General features: G+C 45.4%; 1 protein-coding gene across 3 annotated transcripts in view; it reads right to left on the minus strand.

The window, feature by feature from the left end:
* Positions 1 to 14178: 14178 nt before the first annotated feature.
* Positions 14179 to 22141, minus strand: part of Sord (sorbitol dehydrogenase) — a 29398-nt gene continuing 21435 nt past the window's right edge. For 2 of the 3 annotated variants that reach the window (XM_051183539.1, XM_051183540.1), the window contains exons 5-9: positions 21110 to 21228; positions 19042 to 19107; positions 18200 to 18375; positions 15194 to 15315; positions 14179 to 14405 (exon numbers count right to left, since the gene is read on the minus strand). In XM_051183539.1, coding sequence (XP_051039496.1) covers positions 14240 to 14405; positions 15194 to 15315; positions 18200 to 18375; positions 19042 to 19107; positions 21110 to 21228 — 649 coding nt within the window. In that variant the 3' untranslated portion in view covers positions 14179 to 14239. The remainder of the gene's footprint in view (positions 14406 to 15193; positions 15316 to 18199; positions 18376 to 19041; positions 19108 to 21109; positions 21229 to 22141) is intronic. The other variant, XM_051183541.1, reaches the window with a different exon arrangement.

Genomic DNA, 22141 nt, shown 5'->3' on the forward strand with positions numbered 1-22141 from the left:
GCCACCCTGCCTCATAGCCTTTAAAGTGAAGGGAGAACAGTTTCTGACACTTGTGGGTCACCTTTGATAGGTCTGTCTCTGGTTTGCCTTCACAAAATTGATATACTGGTGTGGACTTTCCTCGGAGAATCGTTTGAGAAGAGAGTAAGAATCTTCTCGGGGTTCTGCTCAGAAACCACACACCGAAAGCCTGCACAGCCCACCTGCCTCAGCTCAGGCCCTGAGCCTTTCCTCCCAGGTTGGGCCCCACATCTTCCTGCTCCAAGAGGGCCACAAGCCATAGGGCCGCCAGAGAGTTCCCAATGTCAGCCAGTAGTGTCTGCTGCCATGACCTTTCAGTGGGTCCCTCTGGGAGCAGACCCCAGGCTCCAGGATTAAGGGAACAATGGTCTTCCTACAACTCACCCCAAGCCCCTCTATTCCCGTTTCCCAGAGAAAGCATAAAACAGTTTTCCCAGTTTGCTCAGTTTGGACACTGGAAGCCTCTTACCCCAGGGTAATCAGGTCACCTGGCCACAGATGCCACCTCTACCCTTCTTCACTTGGGTTTTTACCAGAAAGCAGAGTTGTTAACATATGTGCAGTTGAGGTACAGTGAATCTTAAAGTATCTACAACCTAGGTCACGTTAGAAAACCTTTCAACATTCCTGCACCCAGAAGTTTCCTGGGTGAGGCTCCCTCATCTAGAAGCAACCACTAATGTGATTTGTCACTGCAGTTTGGGTTACCCTGAATTCACCTTTTATCCTGGCCTCTTTCTCACATCATGATGCATCTGTGATTCATTCCTGCTACTGTGTCTGTTGGTAATGTGTTCCTTTTTTATTGCTGTGAGGTATTCCATTGTAGAATTATGTCACAGTTTGTTTACCCAGGCTGCTAGTAGGCTTGTTTCTAAATTTGGATGATTGTAAATAAAATTGCTATGAACATTCATTTGTATGCCTGTCATTTGGGGAATAAAATGCACTCATTTTCTGGGCATGGAATTTATCTGGGAGTAGAATTGCTGGGCCATGATATTCTCTAGCTGGTAGAATTTGTAGCAAGGAGTTTCAGGCTGCTCCATATCCCTAAAGTAGGATCCTTCCTTGGTGGGTTTATTCAGAAGCCAAGGGTGTCTATAGTGAGGGCCATCTCTGACAAAGCAGGACATACCAGGCTAGAGCCCAAGAGACCTGGAACTCTGGTGCCAATTTTATCTATAAAGACTATAAAGGACAACCCACAATTTCTTTGAGCTTGTTCCTATGTTTATGTAGCTATTTGTGAAGATATTAGGAGGTGAGACAACAAACTGTCCCAGACAAATCATATAGATGAGAAAAAAATATATGGGAATATGTTTTACAATTACAGTGTGTTAAGTTTTATTCTGTTTATTTTTTTAATGTTTCATTAAGTGGTTTTTTAAATAAATAAATAAACAGTGAGCATATTTAAGGACAGCATCATGTATTCCTTGGCCTCTAGCTGTCTTGGTACTCATCAAGTTACACAGTTCCCAGTCCTGAAACCAGCATCTTAAACTTCAGCCTTAGCTTTATTCTAAGATCTGACCCATAAGTGCCTTCTTGTTCTTTCTTTAAAAAATATTTCTCCTTCTTTCTTTATTTTTTATCTTTGGTTTTTCAAGACAGCATTTCTCTGTGTAGCCCTGGCTTTCCTGGAACTCACTTTGTAGACCAGGCTGACATTTAAATCAAAAATCTGCCTGCCTCTGTCTCACAAGGGATTAAAGGCGAGTGCCACCATTGCCCAAAATATGTTTCTATTTTATCCTAACCCACTCATTCTTGCTAGACTGCAAATTGGCATTAACATGGTCCTCAGGGGGATCTCTAACATTCTGCCCCCTACTTCTCTTGCCTTCCTCCTCTCCATACACATTTTCATTAACAGTCTGTGATCTTTTTTTCCTTTTTAATTTTTAAATTTAAATTTAAAACAATCTTATTTTGCATACCAATCCCAGTTTCCTCTCCCTCCCATGTCCCCCACCAAATCCCTCATCCGACCCACATATCCCCTCCCCAGAGAAGGTGAGGCCTCCCATGGGGATCATCAAAGTCTGTCATATCATTTGGGGCAGATCCTAGGCGCTCCCCCATGTATCTAGGCTGAGAAAGTATCCCTCCATGGTGAATGGGCTTCCAAAGAGTCTGTGATCTTAAAGATGCATCTCCAGCTACTTGTTGCTCCAATGCCAAGGCAATGCTAAGTGTATGCCCAGCTGGACAGAAGGACATACTGTCATGATCTTGAGCAGCCTTGAGTAGTGTTTCTGACTCCACACCCGAGCCAGGCTTTTGATGTTGACTCTAGGCAGACATTTATGTGACTTGACTATTCTGCCCAGTTTTGGACAGATTTTCAGAAAGCCAGTGAATGCCGGATAAAAATCAAGAACTTAACATGACTGTTAGAATGTCTTCAGCCAGACCCTAAATGAATTCATCCTGTCTGGGGCCTTTCAATGGGCTCTTCTTGGGCAATGGCTAGAAGGTGGGATCAGGCAGTTCTGCCTACTCAGTTTGAGAAAATGAAGTTACTAGTATCATAAGTGTGTGTGCAGAAGAAGTTACAATCTATAGACAAGGGACACTGCAAAAAATGCCCCCAGAGAAAAGTCTGTAAAAAAAATGTTGCAGAGGAAATTAATGGAAATTCTTATATTATCAGAATAAAAGCAAGCAGTCTTTCTCTGCTCTGGATCACCAATGTTGGTCTCAATCCCTGGAACCAAACTCTGACTTACAGACATAGGAAGGATGGGCTGGAAAGATGGCTCAGCTGTTAAAGGCTAGGCTCACAACAAAAATAGGAAGGTGAGTGACCCTGAAAGGGCGATAAAGAAGAAAAATCAGGTGGGATGGAGGTTAATGGGACCAAGGACAAAGAAGACGAGGATGAGTTGAGAGGGAGAGGCTTTGGGGCCAGGTGGGAAGATGGATGAAGACAGGAAGTCCTGGGACTGAGCTCTATCTAGAACGAAGACAGGCTCAACTATTGCCTCTTCCCACAATCTTTAAGTCCAAATGAAAGAGGAGAAAGGTGACAAGATGTAACATCCTTCCAGACTTTGAGTACCAGCTTTTGAGAGAGGGCATCCAGTTGAGCTTGATGCTTATAATGGACAGCTCTTAAACCAAATTGGATTGGAAGCCCATGTAGGTGACTGTGAGTAAATAAAGAGAATATTTGGTGCCTCAGCTTGTTCCTTCACAAAATGATGGCGATGTGAGTATTTTCTCCATAGGATTTAGCAAGGTCCAATGAAATAATCCTATTTAATAAGTAGGTGCTGGCCATGTTATGTCTCAGACTCAGGCTCAGCTCCCAGGGCATTTGCGTGCAAGTAGGAACAAACAAACAGTGAGCACTTGAGAAGGAGGAGGAGATTTCCTCTCATAAAGGCTTTGAAAACAATAAAATAACAGTGAGTGACTGGCAGTAAGATGAATGAGAAAAGCCCTAGGGAGATAATAATACTGTAACAACCCATGCACACAGTTCTTGCTGTGTATCCAGTGCTTGCCTGGTCCTCAGAATGAGCTACAAAACAGTTTTATTATTATTATTATTATTATTATTATTATTATTATTATTATTATTATTATTCCCAGTTTGAACTACAGAAGGTCTTAAATGTGCTCAGAATCTCCCAGGATGTAAGTGGTTTGAGTCTAGCCGACTTAGGCAGACAGTGTCCTTAACTCTCACTTTAGCCTCTCAAAACCAAAGACCTTACTCACACCAGACATCTAATAGGATCTTCATTTCTAATAGGATCTGTCATTACTAGTAATCTAGGTCAAAGTTCTGAGAGCAGAGCTCTGTCTGTCTGTATTCTAAGGAATGGGGTGATGTGCTGTTGAGTGGCTTGTCCTTATACTATACCCGTCTACTATCTGAGCTCCCTTATCACCTCCCAGGGTTCCTACTCACCTACTGTGTTCCACCAGGACCTGGTACTGTGAAGGGGAGACCTCCCTTGCCTGCAAGGTCCTCCCTCCACCCATTATTGGGAAGTCCCTCTCCCATGGCCTGGCCTGAAATGGAAGGAAACACACTGATCACTCTATCTTCTTGTCCAGATCACCGGATGCATTAAGGCGCTGGTGATTTTTCCCAGCTGACTTATTTTTCCTAGATTAGTGATGTCAAGTGAACAAAGACCGTCTCCCCTCCTCTGAGAACAAGAGGTTGATTCTGGGGTTCTAGAGTCTCCATGACAGTGCTGCAACCAGGTGGTCCAAGTTTCATCTCCACTTCTACTAACAAAGTTACTGTGTGATCTAGGAGAGGCCACCCGAAACCCCAGCATTGCAGCATACCCATGGCAGGATGGAAGCCAGGCAAGACAAGACACATGCTCTGAAGCTAGCCCGAAGCACCCCACAGTGAAAAGAAGACAGCCTGACTCAACAAGGTGGAAGGCAAAAACTGACTCCCAGAAGTTGGCCTTTGACCTTCACAAGCCTGCACACACACACACACACACACACACACACTCACAAACACACACACACTCACAAACACACACACACAAACACACATATACTCACTCTCACACACACACCCACACACATACACACACTCACAAACACACACTCATTCTCACACACACATACTCACACTCACACATACACACCCACACACACATACACACACTCACACACATAAATATACACTCACACACACATACACACACACTCTCACACATACACATACTCACACACCCACACACACATACTCGCATGCATATAAACACACTCACACACACATACACACTCATATTCACAAACACACACACTCACACTCTCACACATAAACACACTCACAAACACACACACACTCTCACACATAAACACACTCACAAACACACACACTCACTCTCACACACATACACACTCACAAACACACACACTCACTCTCACACACATACACACACTCACAAACACACACACTCACTCTCACACACATACACACACTCACAAGCACACACACTCACTCTCACACATACACACACTCACAAGCACACACACTCACTCTCACACATACACACACTCACAAGCACACACACTCACTCTCACACACATACACACTCACAAACACACACACTCACACTCTCAAACATACACACACTCACAAACACACACACTCACTCACACACACACACACTCACTCACACACACACACACACACACTCACGACGATGATGATAGTTTTAAGAGGAAAATGATTAAAATGAACTGAGGAGGAACAGTCAGAGGAATCCTGGGAGATTAACAAGTTCAGCTGATTTCCTAGCGTTATCTTGAGAGAAAAGAGGAAAGCATACCCTACACTCTCCTGAGGAAGAATATGCAGCGCTGATAATGGTGTCAATAGACTTCAGCAAAGAAGTCAATTTTCAAGAATCCTACAGAAATATTTGCATTTAAATAATAAGCAGTTCCATATGCAAAGAAATTCACTGATTCTACATTAGCAAAACAGGAGATTCACATATATACATAACAGTGCTCAGTATATGCATACAATGGACAGTATGTGCAGTGGATACTGTGTTATCTACACCCATCCAATGAGTGTTATAATAATATATTATCATTAAAAAGAATGAATATGATCACACACACACTGTGGTGAAAAAAATGGCCTACTGGGGACACTATCCTTGAGCACAAATCGTGCCTAGCATAATTCCATTATGGTTTGGAGTCTCCAGTCCCTGATGACAGTAAGGGTAAGATGACATAACCTTTGTAAGGCTCAGTAAATGTATGATCCTCTGTGGCCTTTTCCCTACCAATTTACTTGCCAACTCTGAATTCAGAGATGTTATAAAAAAGTGTCACATTGCTGGGTGGTTATATGGGCTCCAGAAAGATATCTTTTAAGAATGTAGACTAAAATGTCTTTGGACATTATGTCTCAGGCTCCGGAAAAAGAGAATAATTTGAAGAAAACTTTCCATAATTTGGGAAAAGGAATAAGCAACTGAAAGTCAGAATCCCCATTGTGTTCCCCCTTTGGAAGAATATTTCAAAACACAGAAGCCTCAAATGAGTTCTTTGGCAGGGGCCCATGGCTGTGGGAGTTGTGGGGCACAGGTGCATTCATCTGAAGGGTTCGCTTAGGACATGACATTGGTGTCAGACCAATACCGAGAGAAACCCTGGGGAGGAAGCAGACAAGTTCAATAGCATTTCAGACAGGAGTGGGTAAGGCTGTTGGATGAAATCTTAAATCAATATGTCTCTACATCAAGATTAGAAAAAGAGCATAGTTGTTAATAGGCATTAAGAGTAGTTGGCAGGGTTATACCTCATTTATAGAATGTTTGCCTAGCATGCAAAAGTCCCTAGTTTAACACACTTGCAAGAAAAAAAATAATAATAGTGGAATTTTTTAGTCCTGTCAAGGCTTTTTAAAATATATTTTGTTATTCTATGCATATGGACATTTTGCTTGTGTACTATGCGTGTGCCTGGTGCCCACAGAGGTGTTGGATTATCTGGAACTGGAGTTACAGGTGGTTATGAGTCATCATGTGGGTCCTCCACACGGGTAGACAGTGTTTTAAACTGCTAAGCCATCTCTCTAGTCACCCCCCCAAGTCCATCTCACTCCCCCAAGACAAAGATATGCAGATACATTACAGCTCTCAGGAGGCTAAGGTAGGAAGATTGAGAGTTTGAGGCCAGCCTGGGCTATACAGCAAGACCCAATCTTGAAAAAACAAACAAAAACAGTTCTATTAATTATAAACTAAGGTAATGCTTTTCTCTAAGTGAATTTAAAAGGACAAAGAAAACAAAGCCATCTAGAGAATTCCACAGGTAGTGGAGACAGAAGCCAAAGAAGGAAATGAGAAAGGTATTCAAGGAACTAGGAAGTGGAGGGTGGAGGAGAGGCTGCCAGAGGTTCCTAGGCTGGTGCCATGCACACAGGCTCATCCTGGCCCTGCCTGCAACATCATCCTCCTAGCACAGACAGGCTTAGAAAACACCAGTCATAAACTATTGTGTTCTTGAATAGTGTTTGCCTAGCATGCAAGAAGCCCCAGATTGAGTCCTTACACCAAAGAGACCAGGTTCGAATTCATGATTCTCCTGCCTTTACCTCCCAAGTGCTGGTGTTTACAGGCATGTGCCAATGTTGTCTGGCTAATTAATTAATTGCTCGGTGCCTTGGTTTTGTCAGCTATAAAATGGGGTAACTTGTGCTAACCTGGTTAGATTATGCTGAGAGTTACATGATCGCTCATGTAACATGTCTATCACCTTTATAAGTGTCTGTCCCACAGCAGACACAACTCCCTCCATTCCCACAGTAGCTTAGTATTCTGTTGACAAATGACCACTGAGAAAAAGTTTCTGGGACTCCCATCACAAATGACCAAGAGAGAAACACAAATTAATGTGTCAGGACTCCAAAAACAGATTTTGGTGGAGAGAGGAACCCAGGAACTTCCTCTGACCCTTTTTCCCCATTCTGTCCATCTACTAGCCAAAGAAGCTCCTAGGCCCAGGAGGCCTAAGGGACTGGCCCTCTCTAGACAGGAACTTCTAAAAGCCATGGTCAAGTCTCGTTCTACAGTGTGAAGGCAACCCTACAGACTAGTGCAGTGTTCTGGCACACATAGAAGAAATTCTGGAGACTTGTAGCCTGTTATGAGAGAGTCCTCTGCCAGTATTGTTTGAGGTATCCACAATTCCCCTTAAAACAAGAGGCTGAAGGATTCAGCTGCTCCCACCCAGGGAGCAGGGAGATCCCCATCTTGCTTGGACCAGAGTGTCTTTGACGGGACTCTGGATTTGATGGCTCTAGTCTAGGTGAGGCCTTCTCTTGCTTTGTGACAGATGTCTCTGCCCCTGACCCTCCTGGCCCTTAGAGCTTCATTTCTCCTCATCACAGTAAGTCACTAGACTGTCCCCTTAAGAGAGTCCAGTCATTCTGGAGTCAGCTCAAGAGAATGGCTCAGAGCTGAGAGTTAAGACTCTCTCTTAACAGGCTATGTCTCCAGAATTTCTTCTATGTGTGCCAGGCCACTGCACTAGTCTGTAGGGTTGCCCTCACACTGTAGAACAAGACTTGGCCATGGCTTCTAGAAGTGCCTGTCCAAAGATGGCCAGTCCCTTAGGCTTCCTGGGTCTAGGGATTTCTTTGGCTAGTAGATGAACAGAATGGGGAAAGAGGGTCGGAGGAATTTCCTGGGTTTCTCCCTCCTCCCTACTTTGTGGCCTTGAGATCTAGTGATGCCTCTCCTGGCTGGGCATACCTGGGCATATTTTTATAACAGAGCTGACAATGCTGGTTTTTTGTTTGTTTGTTTGTTTTAAATGCATTGGTGTTTTGCCTGTGTTAAGTTCATGTGAGGTGAGGATGTCAGGTTCCCTAGAACTGGAGAGAGTTGTGAGCCACCATGTGGGTGCTGGGCATTGAACCCAGGCCCTCTGGAAGATCAGTCAGTGCTCTTAACCACTGGGCCATTTCTCCAGCCTGAGAATGCTGGGTCTTATCAGCTTGGGGAGTTCTCATATACCTTCAAGCACCTTGGCAGAGTTAGGAGCTCAGAGCTGGGAAAATCTTGGGGGACCATTCACCTGCTTTTCAACAGGCAAGGCAATAAATCTTGGTGAGACAAGGACAGGGCATGGACACTCAGTAAACACAATCATAGTGACATGCTTAGAACTTCAAAATGACTTCATCTGACCCATGACAACCCTGAGGTAGGTATTACTTTCCTACTTAAAGGGACCCAAGGCTGGGAGAAGTCAAATGAGCTGCTCAGAGTCATAAGGCAGTATCTAACCGAACATGAAGTCACCTGTTTCTTACTTTGTGGAGTCCAAGTCATTCAAGTGTCTACCAGTCTCATCCTTTACTGCTTCTTTCAAGAGCATGGCAGCTCTTCCTCAACCCTGGCTCAGCCCATGGCAACGCTTAAGCAAGGTGGCAAAGGCTTTCCAGCTAACCTCCCATCAATGCCTGCCTCCCCCTTGGGAGCATCACTCCCTCTGGAGCCACATTCTAGAGAGAAGGCAGCAACAGTAGGAGTGGAGATGTCTTTGAGTCCTAGTTTATGAGTGGAGCAGGATGTGGGAGTTTAGCACAGGGCCAGGAAAGCTCTGGCTGGAACCTGCTGCTCTCTGTGTTGTTCTGAAAGTCCAACTGCCTCACAGACCTGCAGCCGCTGAGTCACTGTCTTCACTCTGCCCTGGATTAACAGTTCCTTGTCTTCAGTTTTTTCCTCATTCACACCCTCTCAGATCATATGTTGACCTCTTGATTTGCTGATAATAGTTCCCCCATTAAGCTTCTGAGAATCAATAAATCTTTTCTTATAGTGTGTGTGTGTGTGTGTGTGTGTGTGTGTGTGTGATGGAGATCAGAGGACAACCTATAGGAGTAAGTTCTCACCCTCTACCATGTGATCCCTAGGAGTTGAACTCAGGTCATAAGGCTTGGAGGAAAGAATCTCTACCCACTGGGCTGCCTTGCCAGTCCTAGAAGAACCAATAACTCTTGATGACTTTGAGGCTAGTGCCCCTGTCCTATGCCATGTGATGTGTGACCAAGGGACATGTTTCACTCAGGTGTTCATGGGAACAGACAGCACCTAAAATGTGTACTGTTAGACGAACATAGCATTCAGTATACTTCTACAGTAAGAGAATAAAGAGTGACGTGATCATCCTACTTGAGTTACTCAGAACTTCTCCTAAAGTCTTAAGTTGTCAAGTCTTTAAATAATCCAAGATCAGCATCCTAAAACCGAATCCAGTTAATTCCACAACACACAGAGTTAGACCTACTAAAGAGAGGCCAGAACAGCAAAGGGACATTTGTATGGCTCTTGCTTCTTCCTAGTGAGTTAGCAAGGTTTGGTAAGGTATATGTCTTGACACTGAGGCCATATGGGGTGTGGGGAGGCTTCTAGTACAGATCCATTGGTGGTGGTCCACCACTCCATAGTAACCGAGACACTTTCCCTATAATCCCACACCATCCCCTACAGGGATTATTGTCCTAGCCATTGAAGGGATGACTGCTATTAACAACATGGAGACTCAGGCCTGGAGACATGTTCAAGTTTTGAATGGTGGAGGATCAAGCCTGCATTTTCCCAAATGATTTGAAGTCAGTTAGCCAGTGGCTTTATGATCCCACCCTCAGTTGTCCCTGAGAGTTTCCCAATGCACAAGTCCTCTCGCATTATTATAACCTGGGACCTCAAAGATTTCCCTGGTCTCAATAACAATGTGTATACTCACAGGCTGTAGAAATGGCTCAGCTGATAAAATGCCTGTCGTGCAAGTGTGAGAACACAAGTACTTCCATATCTAGCACATGTGTTAAAAGCCAATAGAACACCGAGGCTCTGTAATTCCAAAGCTGGGAGACGAAGATAAGGCAGATCCTTGGAGTTTGCTGGCTAGCCAGCCTAGTCAAACCATGAGCTCCAGGGACAGTGAGAGAAGGTATCTCAAAAAGTAATGTGGAGAGTGATTTTTCCGAGAATTGTGAAGAGGCCCACAAGTGAGACCCTGGGTAACAAGAGGCCTATGTGGATTGGTAGCTTGTGGTCCAGTGAGCATGAGCCTGTAGGTTAGGCAGGACCCATAGGGTTTCAGTACCACCCACTGAAGCCGGGGCTGCCCCGTGGGAGGTGTACTTCTACTATGCCTCAGTGGTACTGGATCCACTACCCCCAAAGGCCCATCTATTTCCTATAGTTCCTCCTCACAATGAGTGGATTGATGTACCCTTACCCTTTCTAGGTTGTGCCTCTGCCTTCAGCTTTATGTGGAGTACTGAAAGACCAGTCACTGACCACAACAGGGCAGTGATGAGCCCAACCTGTCTGCACCCATCTCTGGACTTTTGCAGACCACTTAGGATCACAGTGCAAGCCTGAGACACAGAACAAGGTGACATCCATAATGTACGTATTTCCACATGAAGCCCTTCCCACGTTGAGCTGGGCTGTTCTCTCTACCTCAAGCCACCCCTTCACACAGAGAAAGATCCTAACAGTAAAGCCTAAGAGATGCTCCCATTGGGTTTTTCTCCCTGGGGAACAATGTATCAGTGCATAGGGGACCTCAAGATTGCCCAGAAGGACCCTTCAGATAGCAAAGGAGAAGCATAGGCTGGCTGGAAATGGAAGTGACGTGGTGTCACAGTGAGTTAGTGGCTGGCCCAGGATTTAGACATCTGTGTAATGAATCCTCTATGATACACTGCCTCTCAGAGGCTGCATGGCTCCAAGAAACAAACAATTCCATGGTGGTCACATCAACTATACCTTTGTCCACTATCAGGTGCCAGCCAGGAAAGAACTCAGTGTCAGACTCAGCTCCAGCTTTTAAAGCTGAGAGTGAGGGGCAGAGGCAGTGAAGAGCAGGTGTGGGGGTGGGGTGGGGGCTGGGCAACACCATACAGCAACAGCTGTGCCAGAGATGCATCCACTGGCGTCTGGGAAAGCACATCCCATAGCTGTGTTCTCACAAAGTTGCAGCCCTGCGGCCCCTTTCCCACCCTGTTCCGCCCTTAACCCGTGAATTTGGCATGTGGAGGGGACAGAGAACCGTCTGCCACCAGGGGTGTAGCCTTTGATTAGGCCTCACCATCTTTAGCCTGGCATAGCCTCTGTCCTAGCTGGCTGGCTGAGCACTGCTTCCCTGTCTCGCTTTCTGAACTTTGAGCCTAGGCTGACATCATAACAGAGACAGTTCTGAGGAAAAGGCAAATAGTCAACAACACATCCTGTATGTTTCCCCTACTCTTGACCTCTGGCATCACTATGCCAGAGTGCCTTCTTTATGCAAAACAGAAAGCAAAGCTGTGCTGCACAAGACAGGCTGGGAGAGCCAGGAAAGAAGGTCCAGACGTGACTTTTCTTCTAGAGTCTGCTGTGGCCAAAGGCGATTAGCAAGATGGAGTCGTTGGAGCCAATATGCCAGCCTCCCTGGGGTCCTATGGGCTGAATTACCCTCTTCCCTTTGACACCTGCAGGGTCCTCTTCTCAGCTCCCTACTCTTAACCCCACCCCATCCCAGTACTGGGAGTGCCAAATGGGTGGGGTCCTCCATGTTGACTGATGTATGCCCTATCTGGTGAGAGCATACAGAGGCTGCCAGCCTTCCAATGCTGGGGAGCTTTGGGGGAATTCATATTATTGGTTCCGGGACTGAATCACTGAGATAGCCAACACTGAGTGCCTCGTGGAGGTGGAGAGAATGAATCCCCATCTTCCTTCAGCCCCTTCTAAGGGGCATCTGGATAAAGATGTAGAGGGAGACCCAAGGAAACTCCCTGATACTTCACCATGCTTGTGGCTGGCCAAGCAGCCCACCCCCCACCCACCCCTGCTCCTGGGATATGTGAGAGAAGCCATAGCTTGGGAGCAGAGGGCTGGATGCTATCTTGGGGTTTTGTTTAATACACAAGCTATGTAAACTAAGCTGGCCTTAAATAGGATCCTTCAAGTGCTGGCGAGCACCACCACGCTCTCTGAACTTCGTTTATCAGTCCACCCACTCTTCATACTTCTCAGGCACCAGAAAGTCCAACTGAAGCCAGAAGTGTCAAGCATCATTATAGGCAGTGACACATCTTTGTTCATGGTTCTACCTTTCTCTGTCCTTTCTGTGGCTCCCAAGTCCTTCCAGTGGCCCCCTTTTCACTGGGGCACAACCAGAATCAGTTACTTGTAAATTTCAGAGAAATCCTTCCCTTCCTGAGGCAGGGGCTTTTGTCATTGCTGCTAGAGGATCTTTGATCATCCCCATGCTGGAGTCTTCAGAGAAGTCAAGTGAGAAGTCTGGTGCTACCTAAATAGGATGGAGGAGGAAGAGCTGGCCAGCAGGGATGCAGAGCTGCCTAGTGTGTGTGCACACAAGTCCTGTGACCCTGACTCCTGCAGGGGGCAAGAGAGGTATTGTACTCTTTTGCCTAAACCCTTCCCCTGCATGCAGGATACTTGTTATATATTTGTCACTTATGTTTCTAGCAGTTTGTGAGACTATATTTAGTATAGGAAATGTCCCCTGCTAAAGCTTTGAGAGTCTTCCTTGTATGAACTAGGCGGCAGCCTAAATCTACTCCCGAAACAGACATCAGCCACAGCAAGGGTCCGACACCAGCTACAGAGTTTATTTTTGCGAAGCAGTTTGAGAAAGCTCAGGAATTGGCCATGATCTTCTCCAGCAGAGTCTTTTCAGCCATTCTCTACCCACGGCTGAAGATGTGGGTTAAAGATGACAGCCCAAGTTACATCACAGTTACTATGTACTCATTCTTAATTATTTTACAATCACAAAGGGTATGATTTGGACCCACATCTTATACAGAAAAGCCCTAGGATGAAAAGTTCTGTGGTGTCCATCCAGATACCACCAACCTTACCCAGCTATGAGAAGGGTAATATTTTTGGGTAACAAGACCTGAGTGGAACAGGTTAACAATCACCTGTGAGTAAGCTTCGAGGGGATTTCTAATTCCTCCAATGGGGAATGCAATCATTCCAGTGGTCCTCTGTACTAATAGGCAGGATTAAAGATCTTCAGGAGGAAGGAAGTCTTCTGGTTGCCTAGCAGGGGGCGTTGTTCCTTACTGTGAATGAGCAATGTTGGGAAGGTAATGATATTTGTAATGCTGAGAAAGGGGCTGAGTGCCCTTGTTCTTCCCACATTTGAGGAATGTGAGCTAGTGTGCCTCATATAGGATGTTTCATTCCTTTGATTTTTTTTTTTTTTTAAATACTGGATCCAAAAGGCAAGTTCCTTTTCTGATTCCCCTTTTATCATCAAACCAGTTGATACTTGGCTTGACAAACACCATTCTCTGAACTACAACAGATGTTACCCATTCATCTAGACTGAGAGATCTGCTATGGGGACACTTCCATCTTAAGTCCCAATGGCTTTATGGGACTTCACCCAAAGAGGTACCAGAAGAAGGGGAACACTCTGGGTACCCATCTGCCAAACTCTGCTCTCTCTAAGAGACTTTCCTCAATATAAGCATCTCATTCTGGCTACAAGGTCCCCGAAGTGTCTCCACTTCTGTCTCTAAGGTACACCAGCTCCCCTAAGGCTCTCTGCTTATTATGAGTTATTTATTTTTTTTCCCATTCAAAAGAAAGCTCTGCGTCAAGGGCCTCCCATTCCTAGCCATTTAGGTGCTGAGAGGTAAGCTGAGGGCACAGATGAATTCACATTAGGGGTTCTGGTCATTGGGGTCACACTTGATCATAACTTTCAGTCCCACTCCCTTTTTGGATGTCTCAAAGGCTTCCACAGCCTTCTCCAGAGGGAACCTATGGGTAACTAAAGGCTTTACATTCAAGACTTTTGATGCAAGCATGGAAATCGCCATTGGCCACCTGCAAGAGAACATAATAAGCATTTTATTAGCAATTACCCAAAAGCACTAAGTCCAGAAACAACTCAGCATATTTATTTCTAGCATGGTCCTTCTGACCTTAACTTTAGAAAGTAACCGAAGGCCTGTGGCCTGTAATCTGCAAGTACAGAGAGTGTTGTCAATGCTCTGTCCCCTTGTTTACAGCTTGTGCCACAAAACCTAGAAGTTCTTTGGCGTGAAGGACTGACTGAGTTATATTACAGAGGCCAGTGTGAAGAGGGAGGAAACATCAGGGAGGTAGCCCGGGACATGTCAAGAGAACCCGTTCCCACAGATTAACAGCACAGCTCAGCAGAGTATAAGGCAAAGTGGGCAGGCATTCTGCTGAGAGCATGGAGCTGGAAGCTGGGAGTAAGAGGCATCACTATTCTCCAGTCAGAGCATCCTTGCTGAGCAAGCAGGGAGCAGTAGAATAGGGGTAGGGTGGGTGAAAAGAGGCTCTCCCACAAGACAGACCCCCAATTCCCTTTAAAGGGGAGGAGGGGACGTCTGGCTACTTAAGGAAATGAAAAAGAAGACTTGGGTGATGAGTGGCAGATCAAAAATCCCCCTCCCTGTCTGTTTCTCCCTCTGAGGAAGAAATACACACTCTCTCTTAGCAGTCCTATCATATCTTGTGCTGGCAGTGTGGTCAGGGAGTGCCCCTCATGAATAAACATGCAGAGACTGCTGGTCTCAGAGGCTGCATGGGACCTGCCTTGGCCACGCTGACTGCTGGTCACCTTGGTTCGCCCTCAGCATACTCACGTGTTGCAGTATCGGAACACACCCTTGATATCCACCTCCCTCACAGCTGCGTGCACGAGGGGTAAATTGACCATCTCGGAGCCCATTCCTACAATCACCAAGGTCCCACCAGAGTGAGTGGCCTAAGGAAGAAATAAGAACAAGACCACTCAGGATACACAGGAGGGCCAGAGAATGTGACTCCTGCTACACTACCAACCATGCCACCCAAACCCAACAGAGTAGCAGAGAGCAGCAGGGTATCCAGAAACGTAAGGGTGACTAATGGGGAATCAGAGACACTAGGAACAGCTTGTATTGGCTGGGCATGGTGGCACACACCTGTAATCCCAGCACCAAGGAGGCTAACGCAGGAGGATTGCTGAAAGTTCAAGACCAGTGTGGGCTACAGAGTGAAGCAAGTCAGTCAGGTTTCCATAGTGAGATCCCACATCTCAAAAAAATCAAAATGAAAATAAATAAGGAACCACCTTCTGAGTGCATCAGTAAACTGTGCATCAAAAAACTGTAGCTGCCACATAAACAGGCTATGAATTCTATATAGTCTAAAAACAGCTTCATCCACAGGATGAAGGAAGGCAGGAACCTTCTTCACCTCAAAGGTATTGAGTATAAGGGATTTGTCTTCCCTAACTATCTATCTGTCTGGGAATCCAGTGCTCTGCTAATGTCATGAAATGTGACTCCAGCGAGTCACTCTCCTTGTTAGAGGAGGGAATAGCGCCTGGAAATTTGCATGTAATGCCATGTGAGTACAATGTAGGCCCTGTGGCATGCTGTGTTCCCTGCTGGGACAAGCAGGAAAATAGCAATTCAGTCCTGCAAAAATTTCAATGGTAGTCAGACATGGCATAAGCACTCATACCCAGGCCATTCTGAAAGCTACAAAAAAGAGCTACAGGAAGGCACACAGCCAGCCCCTCTTGAGAGGAGGGGTAAGAAATTCCATGGAGAGAGGCCTGCAGTGCCCAGGTCACAGGTGACATTCCAGGCTGCAGCACTGTGAGGCCACTCCTGGTGTTAAGACCTCTGAGCGGCCTGACATGGACTTGGCCTTTCAGCTAGCACCTCCTGGGTAACAATCCCAGTGGTTGGTACTAGTGTGTGCTCAATGTTCAGCTGTTTTATGTTTCCACTGAAATGCAGAATCACTTACAAACCACCCAGGAATATGTGTAATGGAAAAGGCATGGCTGTCTCCAATGGAAATGGGCAAGAGGTCAAAGCTGTGAGCTTAATCACAGTTAACTCTCAGTTAACAACTTTTCTAGGGAAATGGTTTCCCCCTTAGGAGTTGCCCTCCCTGACAATGAGGAGGAACCTGCTGGCTATTCCAAGTAACAGCAGACAGAAATATGCTGGGCAAAGGCCAAGGAATGCTCAAATTATTTGATCACTCTGGGCAGGGTCAGTTATACCAAGACAAGCCACCAGTTCTACCCAAGGACATCTGCCATATTGCATGAACAGGAAGGTGATGCTCAGATGTGTCCATATTTGGTGCTACTGCCTGCTGTGCTCATTGGCAGTGTGGCCATACCTTCTGCAGTGCCTGCTATGAATGATGGCTCCCTAAGAGACATCACTTCATGTTTAGGGAGTACCTAATATCACATTCACCTATACATCATCCTCTGGCAGCCTGGCAACTGGCCTATACTATCAACTACTGGAGGTGACATCTGTTCCTAAAGAAGAGGAAGGACAGTCACATCCATTCAGTTTCATTGCTGTTCTGTGGTGTGATATCACTGACCTGATGGCCATCTGAAGATAGCAGAAATACCTTCCTTGCTGTCGTAACTTGCAATGTGTCTAACACAAAGGCTGGCACCCAATAAGTACCCTAGAAACACTGTGAATGTTTACCGCTCACAGATGCATCATCTATCATAGTTTGGCATTTGGTTTGCCCTTTCCCACATAGAGACAATTTGCTGAGAATAGAAGAGAAGGCTGGTTGACTCTAGAAGAAACTCAGGACACGATCAAGTGACTTTTGCTCATCCCTTGTCACCTCCTCACCCTCTGTGATACTAAGCATCTTGATAAAAGGAAATATGGCTCTACAAGAGTTCTATGTCTGAAGGTGTGTGCCACAGCTTGAGGGGTCAGCCTTCCTGGAGTATCTCACGTGATGCAAAGTGCCCTGTGCATGAACTAGCTATGACTCAGAAGGAAAAGAGATGCCCATGGCGCTGTGGGGAAGCAGTCTAGGAGGCAGAGGCACGAGCTCCTCACAGCTGAGGCCCTCCCATCCTAGCATAGCTGTTTATTCAATCCTTCCCATCCAGGGCTGGGGTTGGCTGTTGACTCTGACTTATAGCCTGCTGCAGACTTAGAAGCAAGTTTCCAGGACTCTCGCTCACTGTAAAGCATCAGCTGGACTCAGAACGAAGGTGCAGAGGCATCGTGCTTACAAAAGTGCCCAGCAGAGAACTGGCACACAAGAGGGCTTGCTTGTTTTTCCTCTTTTCCTTGTACTTTGCTCTGTCAATGCCACACCCTCCCCCACGCCAACTTCTGTTTCTCATAAGTTGCTGGAGGGGGTGGAACATTGGGGAGTGAATCAGGCACAGGTAGCTTATCTGCTCCTACTTCTGGAAGACAGAAGTCCATTCACCAACTTTGGCCTTGAAAATTCACCTCACCTTGGTGACTAACTGAATTACTGGGGGTTTTTCCTCAATAAAACAATATAGGAATTCCCTACTCTACTAAGGCATGCTTCCGTTTGTCCCGCTGATGATCTTGTTAAGAGAGCACTGCTGTACAGGTACTCGCTTGATGCTACTAAAGTGGCATGTGTGTCTGCTTTTCACATTTGAACCCCATTATGACTCACTGAGGGCTCAAAGCAAGTCCACACAAAGCATAAGAAAACAAAGTGGAAAGGAGTCAGCTGGTCATTTGGGGGTCGCACAGCTGCCTGAGAGAGCTCACTGCAGATGAGCTCACAGCTGCTCTGTATCGTCCCCGCCCCCAAGCTGCCCTCAGCTCACTCACATAGATGCCTGTCTGGACAGAGGATTCTGCCCCTGTGCATTCAATAGTGACTTCCGGCTTGCTTCCCAGTATGCCTTCCACTTTACTGGCAATTTCCCGAGGGGTCTCTTTGGCAATCTGGAGGGTGAAATCAGCTCCAACTTCCTTGGCTTTGGCCAACCGAGAGGAAGATAGGTCTAAAGGCAAGCAGACGTTAGTTTAAATGTGGAAGGTGGATGGATAACTGACTAGGAAGAAAACACAATGGAGGTGTAAGAGCTGATGCAGCACTCTCCAACTGACCCCACACCCTCACACATTGCCTACTATGTGCTACATGGCTACACACATTCAAAGGTACCCTTTCCTCGTGCAAAACACCTCTACACAACCTAGTACACAGTTCTAAATAGCTACATATACAATTACTTCTAAATAGCTATGTACACAATCTCTCTCTCTCTCTCTCTCTCACACACACACACAAACAATCTTTGCCTCCTAAATGTGATCAAACAAACCAAAGGCTGAGCCTCCTCTCAACATTAAGAAGGTAGTGTGAGGCCTATACATAAGGAACCAGTCTCCTCTCCATAGCAGCTACCATCTTGCCTACAATAGAGATGTCTCCTGAGTTGGCCATTCCTGGACAGGCTTTCCTGCTCTAGAACCCACTTTTGAGATAGGAGGGAAAACTCTTCAGGAAGTGTAGACATTTGTTCCCCCCAAAGATTCATACCAAAATTTGTCCTCCAGTGTGGAGTTCTGAGGTGCTACAACCTTTAAGAGTTGGAACTGGGGGCAAGGAAATGAGGGATCAGTGCTTTTCTGAGAGTGCCAAGTTTGAAAGAGACCTTTCTTACCAGTCACCAGCACTTGAGAAGCTCCCATTGCTTTGGCCACAAGCAAAGTGACAATCCCAACTGGCCCTAGACAAAGAAGAAAATGAAGATTTTTGCATTACTAAACATCAACTTTCTCTCCTGCCTCAGCCATGGACAGGAAGTGTGTGTCTGTGTGTCTGTGCCTGTCATATAATAAGATTTGTAAAGCTGTTCCTGAATAATGCAGTTGTGAACAAATGGAGGAAGGATTGTTCTTTTTAGGAAGCATGTTCTGTTTGGTTCCTCATATTTCAGAGCTAGAAAAAGTTTCCTTTCTCTCAGGTACTACTGGAGAAAACCTCAAAGAACTAGAAACTAAGAATCAGATCTGGATATGTTTCTCTGACCTGACTTCAGAACACACCACTTCTCTCCCCCCCCCCCCCCCCCAGAGAGCCACATTCTTGCTTGACACGCTAAGCATCGATCTTCCGTGAGGCAGTTCTGTGGATTGACCCACCCACTTCCATGGTATTTGCATGTTAGATGGCAGTGGTTTAAAAACAAACAAAGTCGCACAGAATGGAGCAATAAGGAATGCTTTGAGTTTGCTTTTTATACATACTCCTTTGAAAGCAACTTTGTTGTGTTTCTCCCAGAAAGCCAAACACTGGAAAATGATTCCTGAGATGTCCAAACAGAGTGACTAGATACAGGCAGGGTTACTACACAGCTTCAACTCTGCAGCCTTGACACAAAATATTTACAGAGTCATGATTTTCTTACTAGATCTACTACATGTGTGCAAGCATGTTCATGTATCATGGCATGTGTAGAGGTCAGAATTTGGTTCTCTCCTTTTTTCATGCAGGCCCCATGAATTGAGCTTAGGTCATCATATTTAGTGGTGAGTACCTTCATCAGCTGAGCCATCTCGATAGCCCAGGTTTTCTGTTTTTGTTTTTAGAGGAGCATCCAATTCCATGGAATAAAGCCTGTAATCCCAGCACTCAGGAGGTTGAGTCACAAGTGTAAGTTCAAGGCTATCCTGAGCTTTGTTTTCAAAAATCTTAAGCCAAATAAAAACCTAGCCAGAGGTGGTGGCACATACTTGAAATTTCAGCATTTAAACACAGGATCATCCTGAGTTGGAAGCCAATCTGGCTACCCAGAAAAACCTTAGCCAAAAAAAAAAAACAAACAAACAAACAAAAAAAAAACAAAACAAAACAACCCCCCCCAAAACAACAACAACAACAACAAAAAAAAAACTAAACAAAACAACCCCACCAAACTAAAGTAGCTGATTCTGCACCAGTGGTCCAGTGGTTCTTTTAGGCTCATGAGTAATGGGTTATGAGTGAATTCCTCTGTGTGTGTGTGTGTGTGTGTGTGTGTGTGTGTGTGTGTGTGTGTGTGTGTGTGTATGTTTTGTCTTTGTCACTGGCAATTAAAAACCCAGAATGACTTGGTCTGAGACCTCTGGGGTTTCTTCCAAGTAGCCAGAAGCAGGAGATGGAAGACATCGAGCTGGAACCCCTAGTAGGATGGAGTCCCTCCATCTGTGAACAGGGCCTACCTACTTTCTTTGCATAGAGGGCACAGCTATCCATTTCTCTAGTGTAACAAGTTCCAAAAGTTACTCTTTGCTTTACTACCCCAAATATTTCCCTAGATTTATCAAGGGTTCAAAAATTATTACAAGATTTACTTGTTATTAAATGGATAAAGGGTTATATTCTCTATGAAATCTAATGTTAGTCACTACCATGCTTATAGACATTTTATTTACTTATCTCTTTGGGATTTTTGAGATGGGGTGTCAATAGGTAGCCAAGACTGGCCTGGGACACACACACACACACACACAAAAAAAATCTCATGTCTTGGCCTGCTGGTGCAGAGATTCAGATATGTGTCACTACATTTGCCTGAGACATTTCCTTTATTGAGCCAAGTGCTGATCATTGTTGAATAAGACACTGTAATCCTCCTCCTACCCAGAAAGTGTCTATAACCAAAGCCAGCTCTTGGAGAAGGGATAAGATAGGGGAGGGATCCCCTCATCCCCAGCCAGTGAACCCACAGCCAGTGCCCTGTTTCTTACCAGCTCCACACACAAGAACCTTCTTCCCCAGAGAAACGGAACCTCGACGGCAGGCATAGATCCCCACAGAGAGAGGCTCAATCAGGGCCCCTTCTTCAAAGGTGACGCTGTCAGGAAGCCTGAGAAGTAATCCAGCACACACAATCAGGGTCTCTGGCTTAATTATGGTACCGATGATGCTATTAATACTACACTACCATACTACAGTGTTAATGCTACAATCCTGTCGCTGGTATCACTGTATTTGCCTAAGGTCACCACAACAATAGTTAACATTTAAGCATTATGTGTACAGAAATGTGCTAATTACTTAAACACATTTTCTCAACACTGTTAGAACAGTTCAGCAGTACTTGCTATTAACCCCAGTCTACTAAGAAACAAATTAGGCTTCAAGAGTTCAAAGTGAGGCCTCAAAGGGTTTGAAGTAGGAGCCAGATGTTTGCTTCCAAAAGCCATGTCATTCTGCCCCAGGAAAGTAAAATTCTTTGAGGAAATCACTTCAGAGTTCAGTGACATCATGGTTTCTGGTGTTTTGTTTTGTTTTTGTTTTGTTTTGTTTTTTTTTTCTTTTTTTTTTCCCCTCCAGTGCTGGGGATCGAACACTGTACCTGCACGCTCATTCAGCAAACAGCTAACATAACCACACTCAGCTTCTTGACTTTTCGGTACGTCTGGTTTCACTCTAGCAGTCCCTACCATTAGCCACTTTGACAAGTGGTGACTTAACTGTGACCATTTCCCTGCTACCATCCCCCATGATATATTCCAGAACCACATCTGCCTGACTGCCCCGTGACTCTTCCACAAAGCAGATTTAACAGCGTGTCACCATCACCACTAGGTCCTTGGTTTTCTCTTCTGAGCCCACTGGCATCTCAACCACATCCACAATCTTGCTCATGGTGAGAGTGAGTGTGTGAGGGAGGCTTGGCAGACTAGAATGCTTTCTCACCCATTAGCTCATCTGACCCTGTCAGGCAGGCAGTGCAGGCTTTACTTCCACCTTTATTCTTGAGAAGACAATACTAA

The sequence above is a fragment of the Phodopus roborovskii genome, unplaced genomic scaffold (genome assembly GCF_943737965.1).
Source record: "Phodopus roborovskii unplaced genomic scaffold, PHOROB, whole genome shotgun sequence".
Taxonomy (NCBI): domain Eukaryota; kingdom Metazoa; phylum Chordata; class Mammalia; order Rodentia; family Cricetidae; genus Phodopus; species Phodopus roborovskii.